We start from the raw sequence: 15,691 nt of genomic DNA, 5'->3' as shown, positions 1-15,691 counted from the left end.
AGTCAGAGCGGCTGAACTTGGGAGGCTGGCCTTTAGGAGAGGGCTGCCAGTTAATGATTAGTAAAAAGCACCTATCTGCCATTATCTGATGTGCTGAGCATATTCTAGAGCTCTGAAGCTCCTTTCTGAAAGAAGTTGAAAGATGCAGCGTGGGAGTCTGGTCTGCAGGGACCTAACAACAAAGCTGCTCACGGTGGATGGGTGATGCCACCATGCAGCACATGACTGGGTTGAGTTGCTTCTGTGCTTAGTCCTCTCTTGCTTTTGGTCAGTAGGAGCGCTTGCTATGCAGAGTAAGCAGGTAGAGCTATCAGAGTTTCCAGGGGAACTGTAAAAATGTCCTTGCTGCCCTTAAAAAAACCTGCTGTGGGCTGACAGTGGAAACAGAAAGTTCCCTATAGTGCTGGAATGAAAATGCTAGGACACCACCTTACACGTGCCAACTTCTGGAGCAGGGCAAGAGTTCAAGAGGATAAATGCAGTCCTCCTTTTGCCGATATGTAGTGCCCCAAACTGTAGGACTGAAGTCACTTACTCTTACTCAGCAGGGTACCTGATCTCTGTCCTCTTTTGCTTCTTCCCTCTTCTCACTGCAGAGACAAGTAACAAGAAAGTGGTGTCCCATGAAGCTGTGCTGGGAGGGAAGCTTGCTGCTAAGACAAGCTTTACTTTAAACCGGTCAGGGAGCTTGAGAGCAGAGGATTTAACAGGTAAGACCCTGCTCCTGTGAGTCTCTAACCTGTAAATTATAGCTGGAGGTATAACACTGTGACTGGGGAGAGCAGGATCTGGCTGATGCATGAAGTGCTGTGATTTATCTGTGGGCCAGTGTTATGAGTTATTACCTAAACTACAGTACAGCGCTGCAGAGTCGCTCACTGAATGGTACGCCACTCTGATCAGCACCTTCCTTGCTTCCCTGCTTTGGGCTGCAAGTTCACTGATATAGTCTGCATGGCTTTGATGTAGCATCAGTAACTGTTCAGAGCTGCTTCTTGTGTTTTGGGTATTACTGACTTTTGGGATTTTATTTCTGTCTGGATTTTACTTTAACTTTCTTGCCCTGAAGCAGTACTTTACAATGTGCCTGCCAGATTAAAAAGCAAACTTACAAATATCTCCATCTGCTCTGCAGGGCTCAATTTCACGTTTATGAATGTCATAGTAAGGTCATATCGTAGCCAAAGGGTTGTGCCAGAAGCATTATTCATGTTGGCTCAAATCGGTTATGGGTATTTTGGTTGCCAAGAGATGTAGGCAAATTGTTGAGGAGATCAGAGAAGAGACAGGGAGGCCACGGAGCAGAAGGAATTGACACGGAGAAAGCTTAAAAGGGCCTGTATAGCTCAGCTAAGCAACATCAAAGGGTACACAGCAATACTGGAAGGGTTTAACGTAGCAGCGAAAGAATAGATATTGAGCAGAGTGCAAGAAGTTATAATTATTCTGTGAAATGAAACAAGCAGCCTGAAATCAACAGCAGGAAGAAAGCTTCTGATAATGAATTTTTTAGCTAGCTGTGGGTGGCCTTTGAGCCGTATTCTTTGGGCTGTGTTACAAATTACCAGTTAAAGCATTTAAAACATTAAAATGGGAGAAGTCTCACACTGGTAACAGAAAGGCCTGAAGATGGGCCCTTTGGGGGAATTCTGTTTCAGCTATGTTTTCCAGACTTAATGCTGGTTGTTGAAGAGATTAAAAATCAGCTTGTGCACCAATGACCAGATTTTAAAAAATACTGCCCTGACACCTATTTCCCTGTCAATCCTGAACAAAGGCAGTGGAAGCAATTTCAAAATATTGGGAGTCCCTGCCAGGAGGCTTGATAAAGCAAAAAACAGTAAGAGAGAGCAGCCCCTGCTTAAGTGATCTGGCTTCAGCATTCTCTTTTTGTATAGGAGCTGCCTTATACCGGCGACTAAAGGAGTATCTCATGACTGAGGAGCAGCTAAAGGAAAATGGTTACCCAATGCCTCACCCGGAGAAGCCTGGCCGCGCTGTCCTCTTCACTGCAGAGGAGAAGAAAACGATTGACTGTAAGCTCTGCTAGCTCTCATTCTGCAAGGTTTGCTAGATACATTACAACTGGAGACACCTGTCCTGCTTGCAACTGGTCTTTTTGCATAAAGATGTTCTTGGTCTCAGCATGGAGCCATTTGCTCCTGGTGTGATGCGTCTCCTTGGCTGTGACCTCTGTCTCTGCAGGCCAGCCGGTTGCAGAGGAGAGGTGTGTGGCTGCAGAAGTCTGCTGCCTTTCTAGAGGACGAGTTTCTTCACCTTGCATGTCACAAGAATGTTGTTTTTGACACAAGGTTTATAGTTTGTGGCATGGGGGGCTGTGAGGCTGAGTGAGGTTTCTAATTGCTGCCAAAGAATATGAATTGGTCAGGTTGCCTCCCTGGACAAGCTGCCTTTGGCCACCCCCTGTGAGGGCACATGTTTTGCACTTGGTTACTCAGTGCAGGCTTTGACTCCCAAGTTCGTTGCACTAACTTGGAGGCTGCCTGCAGCTGTTGCAAGGGAAATGATTGGAGAGAGGCTCCTGTTCAGCATCTGACAAAGCTCTGCTGTTGCAGGGGAAGGATATTTTTTTGTGTGTCCCTGCGTATGAACTGTTGTTACAGTGGGATATGAACTGACATTGGGCCAGGCTGGTTTTGCAGTGGGTCATGCCTTGCTGGTTTGGATTGCAGTTTTCTGCTTGATCTCTTGACAGCGCTGGGCCAAGTAGTCCCCAAAAGCCCTTTTTGCAACGGGACAAAATAATCCCTCAGGTTTCCTCAGTATAGGATGGGGTCCTCCTCTGTCTGAATTTTCTGAACTCCTGTAGCAGGATTAATGCTTCTCAAACACTGATTAGAGCAGGCTGTGGTGCAGCAGGGATAAAACACATACTTAGGATATATTTTAAGGTGCCTTGCCACACTCCTCTGAGCATCTCTTTGGAGAGACCTTGCTAAAGTGTGTTAAGTGCTCATCCATGTTAACACCTTGTGTCTACATTTGTCCTGTGGTTGCTGAAGCAACCTGTACGAAAGCTCTCTTGCATTAATGCTGTCAAGTACTGTATTTGTTAGAGCCCTTTTCTCCAGTTAACCAGCCAGCTTCTTTATATGATTCTGAGATCGTGTTCCTGGTTCTGTACTTTGCTGCAGATGTTGCAGGATCTTTGAATTTGTTCTTATTTAACTAAAGCTATTGCTGGTCTGTTAATGCTGTGACCATGGTCAGTGGACAAAAATGGTCTAGACTGGTGTTATGCGGAGCTTAAATGCTTACACTAGAACTCGGGGAATTGCATGGAGATCAGAAGCAGGACAGTCAACTCCTTTACTGTGGCTTTTTGCATCTCCCTTCTCTGAATTGTGGGCAGTACAAGCACAGATGACAGGAGGGAGAAGTTTGTAACTGCCCCCTCGGTGGGCCAGGCTGTGCTGTAAGTCTTCCCATTTTTAGATGCTGGAGAATCCTTACAGAAAAGCTGTACCCAGGAAGAACTCGAATGTCATTTGGAAGTGACAAGGCACAGATCCCCTGGAAACCAGGCTTCATTACCTCTGATGTCCAAAGAATGACTTATTTATCCTGTTTCTTAAATTAACTGTGTTAGAGTACAGCATAATTTGCTGTGGATGGGGAAACAATGCAGCAAATGTTGATGTGAACTGTGTTTAAGCTGATGTTGTGCACCAAAAACATTAGGGAATCTTATGTTTGCCTCTGAGAAGTGTTTGGGAGGCAAATGCTACAGGACTGCATTTTCAGAGGGATTGCTGTGTCTTTTATGGGAGTTTGAAACAACATTTGGAATCCTTTTTAACAGGAAAAGTTGCTTCACCAGTGTTTGGGGCTTGAGTGATGCTGATTTACTTGTGCTTTGGCCAAGTTTAACAGTTGAAGGATTTCTAGTGACCTGACTTTTGCTTCTCCTCTTAAAGCCTCCTGCAGGATTTGTTGTCGCTGTGGCACTGAGTACATGGTCTCAGCCTCTGGAAACTGCATTCGCAAAGAGGAGTGTGTCCATCACTGGGGAAGGCTACGCAAGCAGAGAGGTATATCTCTTCAAAGAGGGCTTAGTCACATGCTAGCTGTGCTCTAACCTCGAACACGGAGTCTGCCTTGGGTTTCAGTTGCTGCGGAACGTTTTGTGACTTTTGGGGCTTGTCACGTTCACAGGTTGTGACAGTTCCTAGTTTCGCCACTGGGTGGCCCTGCTGCTGCTGAAATAGCCTGGCAAAGAGCTGCTGGGAAGTAGTGGGACAGTCCTGAAAGTGTGACACTGGGGCTGGAGCAGAGGTTGTTGATCTTTCAGTTTAAAAAAAGTAAAAGAAAAAACAAACCTTCCTGTGCCTTTTGAAAAAAATCAGTCTTTTTAGGAGGCTGACTTGGGAGCTCTAGATGCCTGTCACTGCCCAGGAGAGTTTACTTGTCTTGGCTGAATTCATTTGCAGCAAGACACTAACCTAGTTTGAGCTCTGCTGTGGTTTTCCAGCAGAGCATCCGGGTGGCTTCTGGAGTTTGTCTGGCTGAGTGTGAAAGACTTAAACTCTTTAGATTGCTGCATGTGAATCCATACTTATTTTCCCCCTTTGTTTGACACATTATTGTTGCTGTGCTCATCCAGGGTATCTCTGCATGTAAGAGCTAAAGTTTAGGTCTCCTGTTAACAGGACTCTTCTCTTTGACTCTTATCTCTTGCTCTTTCAGTGCCAGGTGGATGGGAAACTCATTACAGCTGCTGCTCAGGAGCTGTGGGTTCACCAGGCTGCCAGGTTGCTAAAGTAAGTTATTGAACAACACCTTTTTATTCTCAATGACATTTGTCCTCTGCTTACTGTGGTGATGGCTGTGTAACTGTTGCTTAAGCCTCTAGAAGAATGGTGGCTTCCCTTAAGGGGGACAAAACAAGTACTTCTGAAATATCTTTTGCTATGCAAAGGCAGGAAGATTCAATGTTTGGCAGGAAGGAGGAGACTCAGCTGTCTGGATTGAGGTGGTTTCATTTGTTCTAAGCAAATGCCAGTGAATTAAGCTGCCCAGCAAAAGCTCACATACAGACTTCTTTAGGGAAGCGCTGAGGAAGTGAGAAATAAGGGATTTCCTTTCAAAGAGCAGTCTCAGGGCCTTGACAACAGTGTGCCAAAACCTTTTTCCCATTTTTTCCTTTCCCAGATGCCTGTGCTAAGGTAACTTTCTGCTGTAGGCCAAATCTTTCCTTAGTTTTCTGTTTACTGCACGCCCTTTGTTGTATTAAGGGGTGGAAGCTTCCCAAAGAGCCTGTTGTGACTCATAACTATTACTTCTCTTGAGGAGGGACAGGGGGAAAGGATCCCAGCACTAGAAAGCAGAATGAAAAACTTGCACAGGAATGGAGTTTTGGCCCTTTGATAGAGCTGAACACTGTTTGGGATACCTTTGCACAGGTGCCTTTTTTTTTTTTTTTTTTTTTTTTTTTTCCCCCCCTTTAGGCAACAGGAGAGTTGGCTTCCCAGCCTGGCATCACTGGTCCTCTCAAAACATTGGCAGAAGGGAGCAATCCATCTTTTGCCTCTCCCTCAGGTCTCTGGGGATGCTCCTTGTCACTGTTTCAGTGGCATTTTTATATTTGGCAGCTGCCATGCAGGGGAGAGGAGCATGATGCAGAACCAAGTGAGAGGGGATCTAAAAGGGTCATGTCCGGTGGAAGAGGCTCCTAGAGCGTATCTGTTATAAAGCATCTTCTTGTCCCACTGTTGGAAAGACCTCAAGCGATACAGGGCTAGCAAGGCTGGCTGTAGGTTCTGGAGAGGTGTGTGCCCTTATTGTTCTGGCCAAAAACTAGAGCTAGGAAGTGAATTCTGGGGCAAAATTCAAGGCTTGTTAAAATAGGAAGAATTGTCTGTATGGGCACCCTAAAAGCCTGCCCTGCACAGTCTGAAGCATGGATGGGATCAGGCAGGCTGCTACTTCTCCTATTTCTTTTTCATGTGAAATTAGGATCTCTCTTTAATCACTGTTCCAAAAAACATCCAGCAGGGAAGTCAGGAGAAATTGATGGGACTATAAAAACGTGACTTCTCCGCATGTTTTTACGTGGCTGTTGTAGACCATAAAACCTCATGGCCTTTTAAGAAACATACAATCTCTCTAATAGTCTCTTACTCAATGAAGCATGCCACCAATGCTGCAGGGCTCAGGCATCCTTTTGCATCTGCCTCCTAGTTGTTGTGCTGCTACAGATCACTGTGTGTTCTGGTTTTCTTGGTTTTTTTTCATCCAAATGAGCAAGTTTCACAGCATCCTTTGGTAGATTTAAGGTTGGAGTCCACAGCCTGCTCAGAATGAGAGTATGCAATGAGATACTGGGATGTTTGGGCTACTGGGGAGCACAGTATCCTTCAGCTTTGAAGGAGGGCACTGAAAACAGCAAATATTTCTAATAAGAAACTGTTCTAACTAACTAGATCCGTAGCTGGTTAGAAAAGCATGTGTGTCTTTTTTCCTTCCAAATACGTTTGGGATATGCCTGTCTGGATTATGCTGCAGTTAGCCATTGTGGCAGGAGATGGCAGGATGGAGCTGTGCTCGTACCTACCGCTCCCCAGGAGCAGAGGAGTTTGGAGCTGCTGTTCTTTGTGACAACTGAGTCTGCTTCTTTCTCTGGTCTGAAAAACAGAAGCAACTTTTCTGCCCTCCTCTCAGCAAGGAAGAATTGGACAGTTGCAGAACATGAACTAGTCTAGAAAGACACCTAAATTTTTTTTCTTTCCTTCACTGCCCAGTTATGTGGGAAGGGATCAAGCTGCAAAGAAGAGAAACGTTTACTATCTGTTGGCCTGGTAATCTGCCCTATCCATTTCTTCAGCAAAACGGTCAGGTTCGGGGGCATAGATGCAGAATGGACAAGTGTGGCCTCTTGCTCCTGGGAAGCAACGGACCATGTGGCCTTTGAACAGTGCTGGCTTTGGATACAGGGAGAGATTGGATTCAGTGTTGGCTCAGCTGCCTCATTAACTTCAGATGATGTAGTTCTCTGTACTCTGGCTGCACCTGCAGTAATAACCTGTGCAGGAAAATATGCATACCCTTGCTTTGGTTATCCCTCTGCCTACAGGTTTCAGCTTTACAAGTGCCTCAGTTCCTCATCTCTCCAGCCTTTCTATCCTGACACAAACAAGTACAGTCTGATTCCTTGTAGGGTGAGATCTGTGAGAAGCACAATGAAGAAGGCTGTACACAGGCTGCTGTGATTGTGTGCAAATACATTGAGATTTAGGGATAGACAAAACTTAAACAAAACAAAAAAACCCACTGGGGAATAAGGGAGAGAGAGCATCACCTCTGGGTGTGGTGCAGCAGTTTAATTTGACCTAAAATCATGTTAGTGGGCAAAAGGGCTGTCACAACCTCTGCCTTGCCCTCGATTATGTGTTCCTGCTTCCCCACTGGTGCGGTGGTACAGATAACCAGATCAGTGCAATCATCCAGTTTAAAACTCCCCCCTCTGAAGAAGGCTTTCAGGCTGACCAAGTAGGGTGGGGAGGAGAGGAGAGTGGGAGTGCCTGTTGCAACAGCAGCTTAGTCTTGCATTGGCTTAAGCTGCTTGTGAAATCCCTCCCTGAGTTTTCCTGCTAGCTCAGGGAGCTCTTCTGTGCTGGATCTTGTTGACCCTAGAGCTTTAGCTAGGGATAATGAAGAGTGGTTGGAAATACTCTCTATTTATTGCCTCAAGTGCCGGTAGGCAGTAGCTCCCGTTTGTCTGCGAGCTGTGTGGTTTTGGAATACGGTGGCTTTTGTTTGTATGCACACATTGACATTTTCTGGTACTTCATTACACCAGTTTCTCATGCTGCCTATGGGCTATGATACATCTGATGCTAATGCTCAAACAGGGATGTCTGGGATTAGAATCCTGCACCTGGGCATGTCTTGGCTGCAAGCTAAACCAGGAACCAGCAGCTGGAGTTAGGTCAGTGTAAGACCTCAGTGTGACCCTTTCTGAGTAATTCTGCTCTGAATTGAAAGTTGAAAGCTACTTGTCCCTAGATGTGAGCTGTCAATATGATGCCACTAGCCCTGATCTGGCTTTGGAATCAGGGTTGCATATGGCTATGTTTGCTGTTGTGGTGAACTTCTTAGACTGACTGGTAGGCAAAACTTATTCTTCATTAACCTTTAGAAATGATTAAAAAAAAAAATCTTCTTGTATAAGTCGATGTTGTAGTGAAGTAGACTTTTTGGATTCTTGTTCCTACCATCAACAATTGTCCCTTTTTTTTTTTCTTTTTTTTCTTCTTTTTCCTTTTCCTTTAAGCAACATGTCCATGATGGGCGAAAGGAGAGCCTTGATGGCTTTGTGAAGACTTTTGAGAAGTTGCCTACGACTGATGGCTACCCTGGAATCTACGCATTAGACTGCGAAATGGTGGGTCCCTAACGATAGAGGCAATACACAAGCAAAATAAAGCTTTTTGGGGAAGGCCGAGGGTGTGATACAAGTGGCTGAAGGAAAGGTCTGCTTCCTTACCATCTTTCCTTTCTGCTGTGGATTCATATTGGTCCTGTACATTTAAATTAGCTCTTCCTAATTAGTTCTAGCAATGTGTGTTTCATTTAGGGACTGTATGCACCCTTGAAAAGCTGTAGCTAGCTGGCTGATATTGAGCAGTATTTGCTGGCTGGCCTTGCTACACTAGATGTGCTGCATTTGGGGAGCTGCAGCACTTTGGTGAATGGCTCCATTGATACCATGCTGTGGTTGGGATGCACTTGTCTTCATGTCTGCTCTGTTGCTTGCAGTGCTACACCAAGCAAGGACTGGAGCTGACAAGAGTAACTGTGATCAACTCTGACCTGAAAGTGGTATACGACACCTTTGTCAAACCGGACACCAAGGTGGTGGACTATAACACCAGGTAAGGACAGTCTTCCTTGGATCAGAGGTCTGTGCTTAGAATCAGGAGCTTAGGGGGAATGGCTGGGAGCACTTGTTGAAACTCCACTGACCGCCACTTCCTAATGGCTGAGATGCTTTGGGCCTTGAGGTGTCCTTTAGTGAAGGAAGCCCTCCTCTTGCTCTGCAGATTCTCAGGTGTGACAGAAGAGGACCTGGAGAACACTAGTATCACCCTGCGGGATGTCCAAGCCGTCCTACTGAACATGTTCAGTGCAGATACCATATTGATAGGGCACAGCTTGGAAAGTGACTTATTTGCACTAAAGGTAACTTGCATGTCTTGTGTTTACATCTCCCTCTGGTTCTTTCCCACCCCTGGTGTGTGTTATATGTCTCCTTTAAATTTAGGAACTGTTTATTTCCAAGAACCAGGAGGAACACAGTAGATTTGTCTCTGAGCCAGTGGGAAGCTGTCTGTGGTGGAAGAGCAAGGGAGTAGGTCATGTGTGTCACTCATGTCACCCCAGCTTTTAGTGACTGGTGCTGCCCAGGCTGACAGACCTCTCTAGAGGTGACTGGGGAGGATGAATAGAGCAGAGCTGGTTGGAAGGACTGATCGTGAATCATTTGCCTTTCACCCCTGCCATATAGTCAAGAATCCTCTGTTGGTGTCAGCATGCTTTGACTGGCTTGAAGATGTGCTCAGCCAGGGTCAGGGCATGAACAGGGGAGGCTCCGGAGTCCCCTGTGCCCTCTGGATGCCCACAGTAACTATTTTAGAAACAGGACAAGCCTCTTTGTTGTCTCTGCCGCTTGAGATAATTCTCATGGTTCCTCTTCTAATGTTAAAAAGTCTGTTTTCTTTGAGTGAGGTTCTCTGCCTGGTTTGCTGTCATTTGTGGTGTTACTTTGATCAAGCTATTTTGACCTTTTATCTGTCTTGTTTCCTGCCTGGCCCTCCTCAGTCTACCCTGCACATTTCTCGGCCATCTCTGCTGTCTCTGAGGGAGGGCTGTCTTCTCCCCTTGCACTCTGAACATAGATCTCCAGGGGCTTGTCCAGGGTCACCAAGAAAGTGTGCGGCAGGCAGGAGCTGAGTCTTTAGTCTATGCTCACAAGCCAGAACTTCCTCCAGCCATTTTTTATCATGCACCTTCTTTGATGAAGAAGCTGTGGCTGCCAGCTCACGGTGATGGTTTGGAAGCAGGAGGTTTTAATGCCTGCAAAGCACTTTACCTCTCCATGGCACCCTTTATCCCAGCCTCTTGGAGAGTTCATCATCATCATAAAAAAATTATTTACAGTTTTATCAGCACAAGATGACTGCGTTGGCCTCTTAGAGGCATGATTTTCTCTTAGCATCGCAGACACTGCCAAGAGAACGAACCCGAGAGCAATATAGCAGAGCGTGACAGGCAGTGGCATGTCAAGTCGTAATGTCTGAAGGCTGTGGCAGTAAAGTTGACATCTCGCTAATGGCCATGGCAAGCTCCAAATGGTGATAGCATTTCAATTTTTATTTAAAGCTATATTATCCTGTTTCCTCAGTCTTCCTGATCTACATAAGCAATTATCATTGTGCCTGGGTGGGTGCCAAACTTGACTGCAGTCTAGGAGAGATTATCCATAATGTTGGCAGTTTTATACTCCAAAGAGCGTAGCAGGTTGTTTCTGTTAAACTGCAGCTGTTCTCAGGCATTTACAGAGCTGGGCTATGAAACTATTAATGACGAAGTTACGGATTGTCACGCAACATTAGCTGGTGCCTAGGAAGAGTCGAGGCAGATGAGGAGACTGGATTATCAGGGTCCTGTCTGAGTCATCCTGTGTGGATACTTGCAGAGCCGTCTTTTGGTCAGGCATACAGGTTTATTTCTTAGACCCTGCGTTTTACTCTTGTACTCAAGATGTGGGCTGCCTTCATCCACGTTCCTTTAGCTCTTACTGAACACGTATTCTTGGCAAAAGAGGATTAATCTTGTCTTAGCCTGAGAGTAAGAAATTAGTATTTAAAAAAAAGCCAGCTTACCCTATGTTTATGAACTCTGTCAGATGTGGCCTTTTGGCCCTCCATAGGGGCCCTTGGTGCAGGGTAGGTAGCATGTTGACCTGTTCAGCATCCTCAGTTCCTTCAGCACGATGACACTTCATACCTAGATGACAGCAAACCTCTTGCCTCTCATGTGTGCCCAGGCACTTTGACCCAGACATGGGACCAGGCCAGGGCCTCCCTTCCATCCACTGTGTAGCTCCTTATACCCAGAAGTACAAGATCTCCTTGCCCTATTTCATCCTTGCTAAGCCAGTGCTGGTTAAAAACTTCCTGTTGACTCATTGCTGACGGACTGGAAGTTTTCAGGTTGGTTTGCACCTTGAGGGTTAGGCCTTTTCTGCAGAAGCAGCGTGATGTATAATGGGTTAGGTACAGTTTTGACTTGCACATCTTTCTCAAGATGTGGACAGAAGTGGGAAGCAGTTGAAAGGCTGTTAAAAGCTTTGTGGGGTCAACTGGTTCCTCGGCTTAGTTTTTCATTGTGAAAGACACTCTCAGAGGTATGCCAGCTTCTTCAGGCTGGGGTATTAAGGATTGACCTGTCCTGTTGTTTGAGTTATTCGAACTGAATCAGCCTTGAATTTCTGCTACTTTGAATGTGCAGTTAGGCAGGACTTCAAGGGCAGGTATGTTGGCTGGCAGAGCACTGGGAAGCCTGTGTGCATGCATGCTTCAAGGGGGAGTCATCTTTGATTCAGCCAGAGCCTCTTGCAAGACTGGTTGGGTTGGAGCTTGGCGACAGCATTACATTGAGCCTGAGAGGCTGACCGGAAGATTGCTTTAGCATGGTTAATCCTAAGGAGTGTCTGTCCCTGTGGGAGAGGGAAAATAAGCATGTTTCTTTCCTGCTCCCTCCCTCCAGCTTATCCATGGCACAGTGGTGGATACTGCGATTGTCTTTCCCCACCGGCTGGGTTTGCCTTACAAACGGGCTCTCCGGACGCTGATGGCAGACTACCTCAAGCGCATCATCCAGGACAATGGTGAGACCAAGGAGGAGCTGAAAGTGAGGGTCTCGTGTCCTGTCCCACGTGGGTGTGGGCTCCTTGGACCTGCCTTCCTCTGCTCTCCCCAAGCCCCATCATCCTCTTTGTCCTAATCTTTTTTTTCCTGCATAGCATCTGGCAGTAGCTGTGAATGGGCCAGCATATGAAGTCTCTGCCACACAGTTTCAGTTTGAACCCTGTTCTGAGGGCCAGCAGCTCTTGCTTCTTCCCTTTCTGTGCTAAGTGGGGACCAGAGAAGTGGTGTGAGAAGGCCAGACATAGCTCTGTCAAGGCCATGTCATAGAATCATAGAATGGTTTGGGTTGGAAGGGACTTTAAAGATCATCTATTTCCAAACCGCCTGCCATGGGCAGGGACACCTTCCACTAGATCAGGCTGCTCAAAGCCCCATACAGCCTGGCCTCATGTCATGCCCTTCCTTCCCTCTCTGGCAAACTGAGATAGACCTTTCTGTTTGAAGCATGGCATGTTCCTTTCCATCTTCCTTGAGCACATTGTAAACGTACTGCTGGGGAAATTGAGGTGCCTCTGACCAGCTACTCTGTAGCCTGGGGGCCTACAGACTAGCAGGACTTCAGCCCTTAATTTAAACAAGGGAATGGTGTCAGGCTGAAGTCCAGCAAAAGATGTGTTTAGCAGAAATTCTTCTACTTTAAATCCATCACTGTGGTTCACGGTGATCACAGATGCACCTGTGGTTGCTGTGGCAGAGGGCAGTGAGCAGCTGGGCGAGCAGTGTCAGGCAGGACCTGGTCTCGGGAAGCCTTCCTCTGTGCTTTGTGCTGTGAGCAGGCACCCCCTGTACAGCAGAGACACTGCCTGGGCCAAGGTGGTAACTGCCATCCTTGTCTTTCTGTCCCCAGTGGAAGGGCACGACTCCAGTGAGGATGCCAGAGCTTGCATGGAGCTGATGGTCTGGAAGATCAAAGAAGATGCTAAAGTGAAACGATGACTTGCGCTTTCTCTCTCTCCTGTTCCTCTTCCACCTCTTTGAAGCAGTGCAATAAATGCTCAGAGTAACACTGTCCACCTGTACGCAGCAGCATGCTACCCCAGACTCCCCGTGCACTCACAGGTATCTATGGGACTTAAGGACTGCTGCTGGCGCAGCTGAATGGCACTAGCTCACTGCTTGCAGGTCCCTGTGTCCAGATAGTGGCTCTCAGATCCTCTTTACTCCACCTGAGGGATACTTTGTGGTACAACAATTGCCTTGTAGGCATGGCAAGGTGGTTTTGAGTAGCACGACCAGAGAGAACTTCTTGGTTCCTAGGAGAAGCTTTTAGAGGTAGGTTGGATATGTGCAGAAGGATCTTTCTGGTTCAGTTAAAGGTAGATTTTTTCCTTTTTTTTTTTTTTTTTTTTTCAAATGTAACTTAAATTGCCTCTGTACTCCAAAGCTGGTAGATTCCCACAGTGTTTGGAGATGGGGGAAAATGGAAGAAAGTTGTGCAGGAAGCTGTAAAGTGAGTGGATTGCTGGTGTGGCAAGCAGGGGGTGGTGAGAGCCGAGGATCAAGCCATCTGGGAGGAGATCCTAGTGCAGTCCCACTGTGGAGGAGAAAGCCAGAGCTGCAAGAGAGGGACGCTGTCTCTGAGAGTGTGTGGTGGGAGCAGCAGGTCGGGGAGGAATGAGATGGGGTCAGTGGAATTACTGCCTGCTGCGACCCAGGCGATCTCTTCAGTGAGGGCTGGCATCCTGGTTCTGCAATCGCTGCAAAAGGGGGAAACCACAAGTGTCAGACCTTGCCCAGACCTCAGGGAGCCATGTGTGTAGTAGCGAGGCAAGGGACAGTAGGGCTGGGACAAACTGGGCTCCCAGAGCCAAGCAGCAACTTGCAGCCTTCCAGGGAAGGAGCTGTGTTGGGGAGGACAGTGGTAAGAGCAGGCATTGTGTCTTTGCGGGTTAGGACAAGCTGTCCTTCCCCTGACCCTGACCTTCCAGCATGTCTCCAGTGAGCTTGTATGTAGGGATCAAGGTTTTTGGGGGGACCTAGGTGCAGCTAAGATTGCACCTAAGGGTGGCCTCTAACAGTCTGCAGGACTCCCCACCAGGCTGTCCCTGATAGCAGGGAGTTGATGCAGGCAAGAGCAAAAGCAATAGGTAAAAATTATTCTTTTAAACTAGTTTACATGTTGGGTGTTTTGAAGAAGAGCAAAAGACCCAGTTATTGTCTGTCTGGCCCCTGGACAAAAGCAACTGTTGAGAGCGTGTCTCTGTCATGCTTGCAGCAACTGGGGCAGCAGCACAGGCAGACTGGACAGCTCTAGTGGTCTCTCTCCGCCCAGGCTCCGTTGCTGTTGGAGGAACAACAGAGCTGATCAAAATGGTCTGTGATAGATGAGGTCTTTTAGCTGAGGTCCTGGCAGCAGCTTAGCCCCATTATTAGAGCAGCAATCGCCTCGCCCCTCCCAGGCAGGACTGGCATTGCTTCCCAGCAGTAGCTGGTATGGTGCTGGCCCCCGTGTCCTTGGCACGGGCTGGCTGTGTTGCTCCGGTGGCAGTGGGGCAGGGGAGCTGCTGGGTTTTGGTTCTTGTCAGAGGTGGGTCCGCCTCTTTGTACCCCCGCTGGTGGTGCTGGGCTCAGAGTTTGGGGACGTGCTGCGTGTCACCTGCCACATCCCGCTGACCTGTCCCACCTCTGTGCCCAGCGCAGTGGTGGGGAGGAGCACGGGGCTGGGCTGTGTGCCGTGGGCAGGGGTGTCCTGCTCGGGCCCCTCTGCGTGGGCCAGAGGGCGCTGGTACTGCTGTCCTCAGAGGCAAGGATGTGGCTTCCAGTGCCTGACCTTTGCCAGGCTCTCATGAAGCCACCAGAAGCGGGGACTGTAAAGGCTCCTATTATTGCTGAGCCCCTCTGTGTGTCCTCTGGCAGGCAGTGGCACAGGCTGCCAGCTTGTTCATTACCCCAGACTTCAGGTTGTGCAGCTCCCTGCCACTCCCTCAGCACTCCATAGGGCACGTTGCATCCAGCTCTCCTTGCAGCCCACCTTTGCCAAGCGTTGCAGCCACCTCCTTCCCTGCCATGGGGCTTTCTTGTGAAGCAGCCTTGGGACACCTTGTCTTGTCCCCCTCTCCCATCGCCTGCAGGGAACGATGCTGTTCCCGCCCAGGCTGTGGGTGAGACAGAGAGAAAGTTCAGTGCTTCCTAACCAGGGAGGAAAGTTCCTGGTTCTGCCTCTTTTCCTTGTTTATTCCCCTGTTTATCTTCACACCCGGCTGCAGTGACAGAGTGTACCTGGAGCAGCCCACCGATCTACCATGCAGCCATGTTAGATTTCAAAGCTGGCTCTTGCCTCAAGGTTCCTCCATTACTGGACAGGCAGTCCCAGCTCCCTGGCCCTCTCTTGCAGCAGCTGTCTTCCCTGGAAAAGCTGGCACATTTCTAACGTGGACCTGGCACGCTGGTGTCCTGCTTGGGGAGCTGGTTGCTTGGCCTGATCCCACTGCCTGGGCTTGGGGAAGGCAGAAAGTGCTGCAGGGTGCATTCCTCCAGGCGTGAGTCCTGCCAGGCCAGGGGACCTCAGTCATTTCCCCTTCCTTTCCCCATGGTTCAGCTGGGACCCCCTAAAATGAGGCTTTTGGAGTGGGGTGTGTGTGTGGAGGGGAGGTTGCCTGTCTCGTGGGATGTTAGTGGGAAAGCGGACCACTTCTACCCATACTGTCGGTGTGGGTCAGAGCAAGTGTCGGACCCACAGGCTGCCATCGCCTCCACCCCCGGGCACCATAACACTGTAAATCCAGAGGTTTGTGGTTGGT

At 48.1% G+C, this 15,691-nt stretch overlaps 1 protein-coding gene across 1 annotated transcript in view; it reads left to right on the top strand.

Moving 5' to 3' along the window:
* Nucleotides 1-15,691, top strand: part of REXO1 (REX1, RNA exonuclease 1 homolog (S. cerevisiae)) — a gene marked incomplete at its 5' end in the record, with an annotated part of 41,889 nt that extends 26,198 nt beyond the window's left edge. The window contains 9 exons of the mRNA XM_010566625.1: nt 597-710; nt 1,899-2,036; nt 3,939-4,052; nt 4,708-4,781; nt 8,294-8,404; nt 8,779-8,894; nt 9,063-9,201; nt 11,791-11,911; nt 12,799-15,691. Of these exons, the coding sequence (XP_010564927.1) occupies nt 597-710; nt 1,899-2,036; nt 3,939-4,052; nt 4,708-4,781; nt 8,294-8,404; nt 8,779-8,894; nt 9,063-9,201; nt 11,791-11,911; nt 12,799-12,887 (1,016 nt within the window). The remainder of the gene's footprint in view (nt 1-596; nt 711-1,898; nt 2,037-3,938; nt 4,053-4,707; nt 4,782-8,293; nt 8,405-8,778; nt 8,895-9,062; nt 9,202-11,790; nt 11,912-12,798) is intronic.

Source organism: Haliaeetus leucocephalus, unplaced genomic scaffold, assembly GCF_000737465.1.
Source record: "Haliaeetus leucocephalus isolate CR32 unplaced genomic scaffold, Haliaeetus_leucocephalus-4.0 Scaffold215, whole genome shotgun sequence".
Classification (NCBI taxonomy): domain Eukaryota; kingdom Metazoa; phylum Chordata; class Aves; order Accipitriformes; family Accipitridae; genus Haliaeetus; species Haliaeetus leucocephalus.
This window is presented reverse-complemented; position numbering and strand designations above follow the sequence as displayed.